The sequence below is a fragment of the Abrus precatorius genome, unplaced genomic scaffold (assembly GCF_003935025.1).
Source record: "Abrus precatorius isolate BTA unplaced genomic scaffold, Abrus_2018 Scaffold8, whole genome shotgun sequence".
NCBI classification, from domain to species: domain Eukaryota; kingdom Viridiplantae; phylum Streptophyta; class Magnoliopsida; order Fabales; family Fabaceae; genus Abrus; species Abrus precatorius.
This window is the reverse complement of record NW_020874428.1, coordinates 19,178,437-19,193,498: the sequence shown is the minus strand read 5'-3', so window position 1 is coordinate 19,193,498 and position 15,062 is coordinate 19,178,437. Positions and strand designations below refer to the sequence as shown.

At 29.9% G+C, this 15,062-nt stretch overlaps 2 protein-coding genes across 2 annotated transcripts; both read right to left on the bottom strand.

The window, feature by feature from the left end:
• Window positions 1–805: 805 nt before the first annotated feature.
• LOC113848513 (protein NETWORKED 2A-like) lies at window positions 806–4,314 on the bottom strand. Its single transcript, XM_027478074.1, has 2 exons — window positions 2,560–4,314; window positions 806–1,873 (listed from the first exon to the last, which is right to left on the bottom strand). Exons 1-2 carry the CDS (start codon window positions 4,312–4,314, stop codon window positions 806–808), a joined length of 2,823 nt encoding a protein of 940 aa, XP_027333875.1.
• Window positions 4,315–7,842: 3,528 nt separating this feature from the next.
• Window positions 7,843–10,770, bottom strand: LOC113847451. Its single transcript, XM_027476572.1, has 3 exons — window positions 10,666–10,770; window positions 9,208–9,762; window positions 7,843–8,391 (listed from the first exon to the last, which is right to left on the bottom strand). The coding sequence occupies exons 2-3, from the start codon at window positions 9,665–9,667 to the stop codon at window positions 8,342–8,344; spliced, it is 510 nt and encodes a 169-aa protein (XP_027332373.1). The 5' UTR covers window positions 9,668–9,762; window positions 10,666–10,770; the 3' UTR covers window positions 7,843–8,341.
• Window positions 10,771–15,062: the final 4,292 nt, after the last annotated feature.

Genomic DNA, 15,062 nt, shown 5'->3' with positions numbered 1-15,062 from the left:
AATTTAAGAAGCTATAAAATTGAAAGGTGAAATTCACATTTTCATTCCTATTAACAAGCTTTTAATACAAGAAAGTGACAATTGAAAATTGATTCTAATTCTACCTATTAATTTAGAAATAAATTACAAATAAAATCATTCATAAAAATGTACCAATAATCAAAATTCATAATAGAAGAATTTTAGTAAAATAAACACTAATAATATATAGTGATTCAGATTATCAAAAGATCATAATATGTAATGTATAATTGTAATTTCATTAGATAAAAGTTTGAAGGGATTTAAATTGAATAAGAGACACATAATAAAGGTGGGTTAAAATTAGAATTTAAGAAATTAGTTGACGTGACAAAAAGTGGTATTTTTTAACCCAAAAAATAAGATATATAAAAGACGATGTTGATTTTTAATTTAATATTTATTAGTAAAGTAGGGTATTCAAAATTTCACAACAACAACGAATGAAAACATCCGGTGAATTTAAAAAAAATTAAGAACTAAAAAAATTAGAAAGTAAAATTAAAATCTCACAAAATATATAAACTAAAAATATATTTAAATCTAATTTTAAAATGCATGCATCTTATATTTATGAAAATAAACATGTAAAAAGGAGACAAATGTTGACATGAAATCAATCATTTGCTTTTTCTAATACGTGCATACCACAAACACACAAAACCAATGTTGAAATAAAAAACAACACAATAACTTAAAAGTTATATATATATTATCACAATCAAACTACATGATTTAGGGTTCAGCAGTACAAGTACAATTTAATATGGCAATAGAAATTGATCTATATTGGGGCGGGTGCATGATCATGAACACTGTATTGTTTGTGCAGTGCGGGGTTGACACATGCAAATAGTGAAGGAGATTGGTGTCGTTGCTTCTTCAACTTGACTCCAAACAAGAAAGACCTCAAGGGTATTCGAACACGACTTGATGAGTGTTTCACGCGACCATTACTACTACTACTACTGTTATTATTATTATTATTATTATTACCGTTAATCTCAATAGCTTCATTTAGCTCATCGAGTGTCTTTTCAACATCATTTTTCAATCCCTTCACAAGGCTAAGGCCAGCTTGCAACTCACTTGCAATCTTGCTATTCTCCTGTTTCATATTGAGAATCTCTCCCTGGAACTTGGCAGCTCTATACTTACTGATTAGCTCTCCCTTATCAGCACCAGAATCTGCACTCGCAGTCCTTGCTATCTCATCTTGAATGTTACACAATGATGAATACCTTCCATGCAATTCATCTTGCAAAACTGCATTGTGCTCAAGCCAAAGTGATAACTCAGTTCTTATTTCTCTCAGGTGTCTAAATATTGGCCTAAGTTGAGATTGTATAGGTTGGTGTCTAGAATGTGAATGCCCTTCACCCCTTTTGTTGTTGTGTTCCCTTATGCTTCTTAGTTCAGCTTTTAAGTCCTGAATGGAGTTTTGGAACTTTTGAATCTGATGAACTGAGGTGCTGAACCTCAACCAGAACTCTAGATTCTCCTCTAGCAAGTCATCAATGTCTGAGCGGAATTTCTTCTCCAAGTTTGAGAGGTCTTGGCGCTTGTTATCTTGATTTTCCATGAGCTTTTCTAGTGTTATGTTCACAGGTGATAAGGGAATATTTCCTGTGTCACCTTGTTCTGCAAAAGGAGTTCTGGCTGCATTGCCGTCTAAATTCAAAGGTGAATTGTCTGAGTCCTGAACGAGAAGCGCTTCGCGGGGTGTGTATTTGTATTCTGTTGTCATAGTGTAGGGACTTTCATCAGGGTTTGTGTCTGGACAGTTCATCTTATGGTGTAAAAACTGTATCTCTTTATCCCTTGTGGCAAGAGCATTCTTCACCTCCCTTAGCTGCACGGGAAATTGTAGATTAGTAGGAGTGGAGGGCATTGTCTCTACTACATAATATTGAGCATACAACTTACTGAAACCAAAATAATTTACTGTTTTTAAGGAGAAATTGTTGTATTATTTATGCAATAATACACAATTTTTTTTTTTTGTTTTGTTTTATTACTGAGAGCATCATTAGTCCTGCAATGGTTCCTTATCAGTTTTCATATTTTTCTCAATAAAAAAATACACGTGAGACCCATTATTGTAATATGAAACCTTGCTTTGTAAAGGAATGATATTTGCACAGTTTTTTACAAAAACCAAAGTAAGAACAAATTTGGATCTTCTCATGTTGTTTAATAGTCATTTTAGAAAAAGAAAGATACATTTTTACCAATTTAATTAATGGGTCCTATAACCAATCATGCTTATTGGTGGGTCATTATTTGATAAAAATTTTGTTTCTCTCTCTAATAAGCCATGTCATGTTATTTAATAATACCAGAGGATCCAAATTTTTACACCATACTGGTAAAAATAAAATCATACAAAATCATTGCGGGAATATTTGATACGTTCTTTGTTTTAAAATATCATCTTTTCCCGTGTATAGATATAAAACTTAGTATATGTAATCAATATCAGATTTTTTAAAATGATTATACAATTTAAGTAAATATTACAGATTGAACATAGCTTACCTGAAGTGTCAACTCAAAAATGCTGTCCCGATTTTTCTTTTCAACATCGTTGAGCTTCACCCTGACATCCTTATAGTTCCTTAAAACTGATGTGTATTCCTCCAACAGAATCTTTTCTCTGTCATCTAATCCACTTATAAACATCTGCCTCCAGTTAGGTTGTTCTTCCTCACCATGGTCTAAATCCTGTGATTCGATGTCAACATTGCTCACTGTGTCAGACAAATCATCCTTATCCTGATGAACCAGCTTTTGAATCCCCTCATTCATAAAAGTAATAGTTCTCAAACTGGACTTCTTGTTAGCATCATCATCTTCCCTTATTGTCTTAACACCCTTCATGACTTCTGAGTTATCAACAGACAATTCATCACCATGTTTTTCTGACTTGTTCCCTTTCTTCTTCTTGTAAAGTACTAAGTTCTCATCTTCCACATCTAGCTTCATGTCATTCAATTTTCCAGAAAGGTGCTCAATGTTACAACTAGCTTCAGTGAAGTGTGTTTGGAGGCTGTTGTCTTGAGTTTTGACACTTCTGTTTAGCAGTTTAACTCTCTGCAACTCCTCCTCCAAGTCTTTTAGCTTCTTATTGGTAACTTCCGAACCTTCTATGAGCATTTCCTTGTCCTCTTCCAACTTCTTCATATTTGTCTGAAGTTCATCTGTTTCTGATCTTAGTCTCTTTACCAAACCAGTCTGAGATGAAACAGCAGTTTCCAAGGTAACAACCTTATTTACAAGCTCATCAATGCACTCAGCCATTTCAGTCACAGTGAGTGAGTTACCTGAATCTTCCTCCAACTTTTTCTTAATTTTCTCTCTCAACTGTACCACATCATGCTCCTCTTGTTCCATGCAAACCATATCTTCGTCAATGCATTTGTGTTCTGTCACTACACTCTTACACTTGTCCCCATCATATTGGTCTTGTTGACTTGTGTATTTAGAAATGAATTGGTCTCTAAGGGTCTCAAACATCTCATGAGCTTCCTTAACCCTTTCATACTCCACTTTAGCTTCTTTAGATGATTGTGCTTGTATCTTTTGCAACTTAGCAAGGGTCTCTTGGCATGATTTTAGAGCTGTGGCTGCCATCAAAGCTCTAGCATCATTATCTTCTATCACTGTACCAACACCAAACTCATCTTGCAAGGTGCAAACCTTTTTCTGCATTGCTGTGATCTGGTCCTCAATTTCCCAGTACTTCTCATAGGAACGTTCATACAAACTTCTCACAAACTCTTTCTCAGTTTGTAGTGCCAAAATGTCTTTCTGAAGCTTGTCAATTTCTGATAATGCTTCAGCTTTTGTAAGGCCTGAAGTTGGAGTAGTTGGAATATATTTTGCTGAACTAGTAGTCCTCCTAAGTTGACTCTTTCTAGATAGCAACATGGAATGGCTTCTAAAATCCTTCTTTGGAGTCTTGGGCACTTTCGGAATGGTTGCTTTATTATGTGTTTGATTGTTGGGGTCTTGAAATGATGAATTAGTTCCTGACTCACTTTCTTCTTCATCATATTCTTCAATTTGGCATGGAACTTGATCTGGGAAGACACTAGCAATAGTGCGGTTGGCACTTTGGAGTTCCCTTGACAAATGATCATATCTCTCTGCTAAGGATCTGTATGCTCTAAAGGTTTCTTCCGCAAAGCTTACTAACTCTGGCCTCTTCTTGTAGTACATTTCTGCCCTCTGAGCAAATGAGTCTCCTTCATCACGCAGGATTTGGAGGGTCTCATTCACCTTCTCCTCCATATCTGTTAATTTTTATTAGCATCATCATTGTAAGTAGATGTTATTCCAGAAGTTAAAGTATAATTATGCAGTTAAGAACTTCAGCCATTAGAAACATATGGGAAGGGATTATGCACCAATGAAAATGGTACAGCTACGATTGGCTATTATTATACTATATATATATATATATATAATTTATGCCACCAATGTGTATATATATGATTTTCAGGTCATTCTTATTATTTTGCTTTCCTTAATTCATTTTAGTTCAAATCTCCTAGTCCTTGATTTTATAAAACAATTCATTTAGTCTTCTTATCTGTAAAAATTATAATGAGAAATAAAAATAAAAAATGACATTTTGTAATATCAAAGACTAACGAAGGTTTTTTAAAATCTCACAAACTATAATGTCTCAGACCTATTCTCATGGATTAGTTTAAGAATTTATTTCTCTAAAATCATTAATTGATTATACTTTATATCTTGTCATGTATGTATCATACACCGCTCTGAAAATGGTGAATAAATAAGAAAAGGCAACCACTATATTACGAAGGAAATGCATATTTTTTGTGCATGTTGATTGCCTGCCAGCTTGGAACGAATGAACAATTTCCACAGTTTCCAATTGTTAATTTAAGAAATTCAAAAAATGAAAACGCTGTCATTCTAAAATGGCCCGAAAATTGATCCCTCCTAAGTCTTACGTTAACAACGAACCTAATGGCCATGAAAATGTGTTTTGATGGAACTTATAACGTTGGAAAACAATAATGTAACAGATGTACCTTGGAGGCTTTGGTCCAGCCATTTGGACTGTTTTGTTCTTATGTGGCTTGCCCACCACCATGAATATGCATTGCTTGCTGCTCTTTGCAACATTTTGTTATCGTCTTAGGTAGCAATCATGAATAATGCACATTATTCAGCCCATTGAGGCAAAAGCTTGATGATCATTACTGAAACCAACAATGTGACAAAGGCAGATAATGGCCCACAAAATCTCTGATCAGAGAAAAAGCATTGATTTTCATAATCATGGTGATTAATGAAATTATGAGGAAAATAAAATCACGAGTTGACCAAAATGTCCTCTTATGTCGTACACATGGAGAGGAGGATACTTCGCCTCGTTCATAGGTGTATGGTGTTGGGTCCTTTGGAGTGCTCAAATGTTGGTTTAGTTGTTGGCAACCTAAGAAAAGAAATTTAACAAACTTTAGCTATCAAAAGAATAATTGGAGCATCCAAAACCAAAACTTACTTTTTTGTAACAATTAACATTCTGTTTCTTTCATTAATATACACATTTTACAAAACAATTTAGATAAATATTTTTTTTTTAAATTAATAAGCATCGATTCTGTGAGCTTCCAATGAATTGGCAAACAGACACTAACGTTACCAATTAACACTTGGCCTTATTTTCTTCCTTTGTGATAGGTAACAGCGAGCAAATTAGTTCTAACTTTCGACCCAAAAATGGAAAATTAATTTGATTAACCACTTTCCTTAAGAGAATATACGCAAGGATAATAAGTTTTTACAGTGCAATAATTCGATTATTTTATTTTGCTGAAATTTATTATCTATTTTTTTTTATTATTATTTTGTGAATAGGTCAAGTCTGGATATAGAATCGCTTGTTTTCACTAAGCTGGCTCTTAACCATATGGGGGTACCTTTGTTTTCATGTTCTGTTAATCCATTTTAATAGAAGCAAAAAAATTATTTCTTTGTAAAATATCTCATTTAAGAAAATCATAAATTACGCTGAAATAATTTTATGTTATTTATTTAGAGTTTAGACTACACAATATTAACTTACTACAACAAATTTTGTGTGAATTTCTTTTTGAAATATGTAGCAACAATTAAATATTACCTTCAATTCTACCTATAATAAACAATTACTAATATTTTTTTTCTAAATATAAGAAATAAAAATTCTTTTCTTTTTTCCTTATTTATTTTAATATGATGCATACCCTTAAGAGTGAATATATTCAAGTAACATTTGTTTTAGTTTTGTAACACCATTCAACCTAGTCCTTTGCATTTAAAATTTTAAATATTTGTCCTTAAAATTAAAAGTTATCAATAATTTTAATTATTGTCATAAAAAAGTTAAAATGTGATAACACGTCATAATAATTTGTATCATTAAATAATTTTAAATTTCACTCTAAACATAAAATAATACTATTTTAAGATCTCTGAAATATAGTTTATTTTCATTGCGTGTTTCAGATAACAAAATTTTGAAAGGAGGATTAACATCAATAGTAATAGTAATAAAGGCACATATAGAAGAAGGAGGTATTTGAGTCAAACAACACGGAAGAGTAATGAATCGAACCATGCACATAGTTTTTCGGTTTAATCATTAGAGAATTACTATTCATATTATATTCTTAAATCCTTCGTATTGATAATGAATAAAATTTATATACAATAAATTTTTATTAAAAATCATGTAACATTCTTAAATTTAATGTATTGATAACACTAGATGTTATAATTTTTAATAAAATTACTATTTATTAAATTTTTTAGCATGTTGCATTGGACATACGTTAAAAAATCGTAACAAAAATAAGCATAAATAATTAAATATGTCAATATTCTGTGCAATTTTGTAGATTAATAATTACTATCTCCAATTTTATAATAAAAATAAATATTTGAATTACCAAATTTAATAAAAATTAATTATAAGTCATATATTTATTTTAAATTTTTAAAATACTCAAAATAATAAATGTATAAATTAATCTATTATATATTAAACAGTCAAATTTCAATTTATATAAAATAATAATTAGCACATTATTAACACAAATATCATAATAAATAAGGATATAAAAATAATTCAACGATTAACGTATTTAAAAATTGGTCTTTATTTTTTATAATCAGGACAAGAAAATATTAATAATTATTTTTTATAAGTAGAACCAAAGATAATAAAATACAATTTTATAACAGATAATAATCAAATACAAATCAACCATTTAAAAGCATCTAAATATTATATATTTTTAATTTTATTCATATTTATCTGTTAAGAAAATACACATACCAAGAAATCAAATTATTTTATTATAATTAATTATTAATTTTATTAATATTTTCTTTACTCTTAAATCACTTATACATGCATTTTTTTTGTACATTATTTATTGTGAGAATTTTTATAAATGTAAATATTAGTATTTATAAAAAATTTAAAATAAAATCAACCCAAAAAAAAGGAAAAAACAGTCAATCTTAATTTTAAAAATTACACAAATAACTAAATATGAAAGAAAGTTACAAATATTTCACTTCACAAGTATTCTCATTTATAACAGTTGATTTGTAATATACAACTATATTTATTAGTCTTAATGAATTATTTATTTGCTTTTTAATACAATAAATTTATGAAAATAATTAATAACTGCCACAAGTTTTTTTAATTTATTCTAGAAGTATAAGGAATTAAGTTTTTTACCCAAATAAAATCTTGATAACCTATACAAAAGTGATAATTTAACTATACCTCCATGAACCAAAAACAGATAAATATATACAGAGTACACCCATGTTATACAAAATTTATATACAGTTATGTACAAATTTGAGTACATAATCGAACATTGAACCAATTCCCATATCCATATAAATATTTACATCAACGAATTGCAAGTTCCAAAGTCACACTTCAACATGCATTCATTCATCCACATCTTTGTCCTGCTCTCAATTCCGCCACAATGTTTTTCGATTCTCCAAGGAAGAAAGCAGAACAGCATTTGTACATCATTCTGAGATAGTGACAAATCTTCAAAACTGCTTTATTCTTCACCATATCTGCTCCTCATAGATTTGAATTAACCAAGACTCAATGTTAACCAATCATATTCTCACATCACATCACAGTGCCTATTTTCCTTTTTACAATATTTACATTATACAATTGTTTATTGTCTCAAGACCACAAAAAAGGATTTTTCTCAGGAAAATGCAGGATCACAATGATGACTGTGTGTGCTGTGCATCAGGTATTTCGAAGAGAAGACAGCCAGTTCTCCACATATTTCTTGCTCTCTGCAGATAAAAAAGGTCATAAATTTTAAACTTCTAGCAACCAGTAGAAAAACAAATATCTGAATTCCATAAAACCGCAAATACATGCACAATGTCCACATGAACATTAGCTTCACATCACATATCAATCATACTACATATATGTCCAAGTGAACTCTCCATTGGATTTAGAAGAAAATGTAATGCATTATTGATAACAGGTTTGTTGATTCTAGCTAATGGCTCAAGGGTCATGGAGGAAAAGGCAGAATTATATATTCAACTGATAAATTCTATTCTAAACAAGGCAAGAAAGCATAGAAAGATCAATGAAAAAATGGTTAAATTCCTATCAACCCCAAATCATATTTGTCTCATATGGACCTTAAATATAAACGCAGCAAGATTGTTGAATTCTCTACTTAATCTTCATTTATAACAAAATGACGAAACTTACTCTAGAGAAAAACTAAATTAGATACAACACTAAATGCAAAATTATAAGCTTTAAAAAAAACATCTGATTAAGTATAACCAAAGGATTATATCTGGCTAATTTCTTTTTTAACTAACAAATTTATTTTGGACTTTATCGGCTAATGAACTTTCAAGAGTAAAAAGAGAAATCTATTAAGTTATTGTAAAAAAAGTAAAGAACCAATGCTTAAAACTGTGCTCTGACTGGAATCAGTATCACGTGCACAAACCCAACAAAAATTAAAGGAAACCAACATTTAGAACAGCTTTTTTACATTTTTAACCACTCTTCATTGTTCAATCTAAATCCATGCATTCAAACAGCACAGTGATTGTTGATATTAATAAAAAGGCTCTTACCATCTGAATAACTATCTGGAAAGTTCCCAACAGCACTGAGTAAATTGCTTTTTGGATCCTCCACTATTCTACCATAATCTCGTCCATAGCACGGAACCAGCACGGCAAAACTGTTATCTGTTTCATCATCACTTGGGAAACCAGGTCCTTGAGGCTCCAACCAACCAATTGACCAGTCAGAATCATCAGATTCAGAACCAGAAACACATCCACCATCAGATGGAACCAGAACAACATCATATTCCCTATCTATCTTCCTCTCTTCCCTACTATGCCTTTTGCGCTTCACCCTTCTCGATGAGGACCCCACATTTGCCTGAACCAAAGGAAACCTCAATACATCTGATTCCCACAAATTTGAATCAGCTGAAGAATTCATAGAAGACCCATTTGGGATTCTTGGCTCTTGATGTTTTCCACTCCATAACCACCATGAGAGATTGGTAAAAGCCACAGACATTTACACAATCGTGTCAAGTTCTTGCAGCAAAACCCTTTCTATGTAAAAGAGCACAGTCTCTTCTTGAACAAGTAGCAGCCTCTAGTTTGGGAAGCCTAATAAGAAGAAATCAGTTAGCACACAATCTAAATTGAAGTGAAAACAATGTTGAAAGACAGAAATTTAGGAAATCCAATGTTTCAAAGAAGCACCTCAGCAAAACAAAAGCCTTGAAAAGCAGAAAAGAGAACACTTTTCCCCTTTAATAATTTCTCCACAACCTTCGGTAGAAAAGCACACAAAAAACAAGTTGTTGTAGCAATCAAAACCAAAAATGTTTGGTGCTACTTGAAATTTATAGCCTGTTATTCACGTGTTTTCAGCTCTCCCAAACAGCTATTTAGTACTCATAACAAAGACCAATACAAATTCTCAACAAACATTTGTCCTAAAATTAGTGTATTCTACATTGAATGTATAATTGTATATATACCCAAAATTAAAACCAAAACATAAAAAGTACTCCTTAGTACATTGAATTTAGACACCCATTTTCTCAACAACCAGAATCAAGAGGAATAGAACCCACCTTGACACATAATTCGAACTGTGACAGATTCAAAGCAGAAAACCAATAAAAACAAAAACAAAAATAGCAAACCTTAAAATAGGCAACACAGACAAATTCCCAACGTGGGAACCATCAAGATAACCAAATCCCATCCTAAGCTAACAACTTGAGTCACTTTTTCAGTAACAGCCTCCATTATTTAGACCACAAAAAAATTTACACATTTAAACGTTTTTTTACACGCACAAAAAAGCATGTCTTTACTTCAAAATCAGATAAAATAAGGTAAAATAAAAGAAACCCAGAACCTGAAACGACAAAGCTTGTCTACAAAGTACAAATTTTTCACGAACATTCAATCATGAAGAGCAACTAGAAACCGCTATTTAAGGGGGGAAAGAGTAAAAAAATGAATAGAGAAGCGCCATTAATGAAGCAGTGTATATACCTTGAAAAGGTTAAAAACTCAGAAAGTCTCTATTTATCAAAATTTCTCAATCGGAACTCAAGTTTTCATGAACAATTTTTGGGCTGTGAAGGGAAAATGGAGGATGAAAGGAAGAGAAAAGAGAGTCACAATTTCTATACGGTTTCCAGATACCGTTGGATGATTCTGAATCGCTCGAGAACCGTTCGATCAATCCGAGCTGTTCCAATAATGTCACTTGGCATAAACAAGAGTTGCAAGTAACCAATCGCCACGTAGACGATTGAAGAGAACAACGTAACAACGCAAGGGTTAGTATTCACTGCGAGATGTTCTATTGAAAGAAACGATGGTTGGATTGCACGTGGCAATTGACAGTAGTTCTACCCTTTTGTAAATTTGAATTTGTACAAATTTAATTTTGTGGCTGGTAATTTTTCGGTTTACTTATTAAATTATATTATTATTATTTTAATAAATAATTTAAAATATATTATATAATCATTTTTAAATTAAATAAAATTTTGATAAATTTTTTGCTAATAAATATTATAATTATTAATATTAAATATTTTATTATATTAAATAAATTTCTAAAAATTAAAAAAAGTTATAATAATATTAACTTAAAAAATTAATTGACATGATTGGAAAAAAATCTTTAAAAGCACTTTCATTTAACAATATTTTAAAAAATACTATCATTTAAGGATAAGTAATTAGAATTTATATATAGAAGTTGATTAATTTTATTATAATGTGAATTTAAAATAATATAATTTACATTCAAATTTTTTAATTTTTAAATTAATATAGAAATTACAATTTATTCCATTAATTTAAATATCAATTCGAAATAAGATTAATTTTAAAAACACTTTAATTTTTTTCGCTTTTTATTGTCCTTTTATAAAATTAATAAATAATTAAATTTTTTAAATAATTTTACCTTTAATATTTGATGTTTATTTGGTAAAGATAATAATAAATAAAAAATATATTTTATAAAATTTAAAGCAATAACCAATTTTGATTTTTTATAAGCTTTCAAACGTCAAATAAAAAAAAAGTAGCATAATGTTTTATAAATATTATAATGAAGTGAATATAATTTGATGATATGTGAAAGAAAAAAAGAATTAGAGAAGTAGGGAGCACGTGGGGAGAGGCGCATGGGATTGAAACCCGAAGGGTATAGGAAATTGTGACGAAGCTGAAGTGTGCGGTCTGAAGTCAGAGATGTGGTGCTGTTTGGCTGCTGAGAAGTAAATTTGCGTGGTTGTATGGTTCAAGGAACATCCCTTCAAATTAAAGTTACCCACTTCATTAGAATTTCAAGCTTATGGTTCTCCATCTCTAATATTTTAATATCAAATTAATGTCATTGAATTTTTTTTTTATTTTGTTCTTTAATCATAATTTCTAAATAAATTGTTGTTATAAGAATTACTTCTTTTAAGTGATTTTTAATCAAATTAAAATTTAAAGCTTTTATGTTAATTACTATCAAATTTATTTTTTTAATTTTATTATTAAATCATATATTATATTGTTAATTTGTTATAAAAGTAGTTTGATAAAGTATTATATGATTATGATGATGATGATCCAAATTAAACTCCCAAAAATGGGAGGTATGTTATACCCTTCCAATTGCATTTATGCTTGGAGTCATTTATGTGAATTACGACTATATTATAGTATTTAATTATAAACGAAAGGAGATGATGGATCAATGTAGATTAGAATTGTTAGTTTATTGTTTGGAAAATAGACAAATTTGTTTGAAAATCAGTGAATAATAAATTATTCTATTCGGTTTTATCTCATATCTCTAAAAAGGAATATATTTTATCATGGTCTGTTTTATATTATTTTAAATAATGACAATTAATAATCTTTATTTTTTTCCAAATTTGTCTTCATCTCATTTTATTAATTTAAACTGTATATTTAATGTACAAATAATTTAATTTTGTTTACATCATTTACTTATTTATTAGCAAGGTATATGTATGTGTAGGGAGGGAGGGAAAAATCAAAGTAAGAGAAGAGAAAAAGTAGGGTTTGGTCACAGCGTAGGAGCAAAGGTCTGAAATCTTCATGGTCAAGTCAAGGGTCTGAAATCTTTGTTTGTACTCGTGCTGTGTTATTGGAGCCAATCAAGTGGCTACCTGTAAGCCAAGTTCAGAAAAGGCCAAGTCAAAACTCCTAAGACAAAACCCATCCACAAAAGATATTTGAGGCTGATTAATTCTCAACCCTCAGATATATTATTAGGTGACATGAGATTATCATGTATTTGGTTGTGATTTTAGAAAATTATCATACTATAAATGTAATAAAATTTAAAAAAATTTCTCCTCAATAAAAAAATATGTTTACCCATCATATAATAATTGACTGAGATTATGAACAAAGAATGATGATGACGAATTATCCAATAATTTCTTCCACCCTCACCCTCATCCAATCTGGCAAAAACTTAACCTTTTGGTGTTGGTGCATATCACATCTCTGTCTCAACCTAAAACACAAGGTCCATAAATTTCTACATTAGACACAATTATTATAATTATTGTTTTTGCCTCAACATTTATCAATCCCTTCCTTAACCATTCATTATGAAGATGCATACACAATGGCTGTGTATTTAACTTATTGGGCCAACCAATTAACATGTGCCATGTGGTACGTGCAACTTGATTTTTATTGAAAATTGGCAAATATCACAATCCAACTTTTTAAATTTGGGTCCACAGCCAAACATAATCAGCGCCGCTTAATTATTAGATGCTTTATTCATTTCAAGGAAGTAACTGCGGAACAGCACCTCTCATGTGATGTTTGCTTCCTTAAACATTTTAGTATTCTCAAATCCAAACAGTGGTTATATTTTCTTTGTTATGTGTCACTAACAAATGCTAATCCCATACTCTCTATTCATGAATCAAATCTAGAAAATCATAAATGATGTTTTAGGGGAAAAAAAATGAAAAACACAGCGTCTACCTTCTACAATGAGCTTGTGTTTGGCAATATTTTATGATCCTGTGAAACTCAAGTGTTTGATTCAAATTATAAGAGTTCAGATCTTTGGGTAAAATTATATTTTAGAATTTAAGTGTATGAAAGAAGACTTTTTCTTCTGACGTGTTGTAGTATTGCGAGAGACATATCTTATCTAGTTGACTAGGAATGAGAAATGTGGTGGGAAAAATCTTATTTTTTCAAGGACGTGTTTTATGTGCTTAGAATAAAGGTAGAAATAAGTAATCCTAACTACATAACTATTATAATGAACAAGACAATAAATGACAATTTATGTTTTGATTAATTAATCGTGTGTTTAAAATTGATACTTTCAAATCTTGCTGAGAATTTTTTTTCAAATAAAAAATTGCTTAGTCCATAAAATTTAAGCAAATACAAACATATCTTATAAACAATGATTCAAGAATAAAGCTAACGGTTGAGAGACATTTTTATTTTATATACTCATAATGGATTGGTTGAGATGGTTAGCGATATTGATTCTTAAGATAAGAATACATTTTTGAAGATGTACATAACATGTAATAAGGAAAAGGAAATGAATTGCAATCCTTTGAGGAGATATCTAGAGACTTGAAAAAAAAAATCCAAAATAACAAATAAGACCTTATAAATCATTTTCTATTAGTCAAACCGCTCTAAAATGAAGAAGAAGAAAAAAAACAACCAAAAGAATGTTGTTTTGTTTAGATTAAAATATTTTAGCATAATTTCAAGTTCAATAGAAACTTTCTTATGCTTAATTTAACAAAAAGTTAAAACGAATGATTGTAACATCCACTCAAACTAAGAAAAGTTATTCCTTATCTCTTAGATTCAAATTTGTTAAAGAAAAATTTTTAAATGGTTATTTAAACCATTAAGTGGTTAAAAAAATTAAAATGATTCAAAGATAATTAAAAGTGATTAAATTATATTCAAAATATAGTTAAGAAAGATTTGGTTGATACTTTTTCATTTTAATTAAACATGTCTATCTCGTAACATCAATTTGGAGTTTTTAATAGACGACATTTCAAGACACATTTAGAGATTTATAAATACAAAGTCTGCCTTAAAAGGAAAAGATAGAATTCATATATGAAAAAGGTTATGGTTTTAAATTTTTAGTTTATTATAATTCAATCCTTAATTGTAAAAAGCAACAAACAAGAAATAGAAAACTTGCTGGGTAAACGAAAAAGATTACAAATAGTGTAAAAAAATGGAAAAAGAAAACTTGAAATGTGATATTTCTATTGGTTCACCCTAAAACTAAATAGGCCACATCTAATTTTTATCATCAAAAGAGATTTGCTAATCCAAAGGTTACCTTAGTAATTTTTTTTTCCCCAACCTCACTAGGGTATTTAAAATCTAATTAT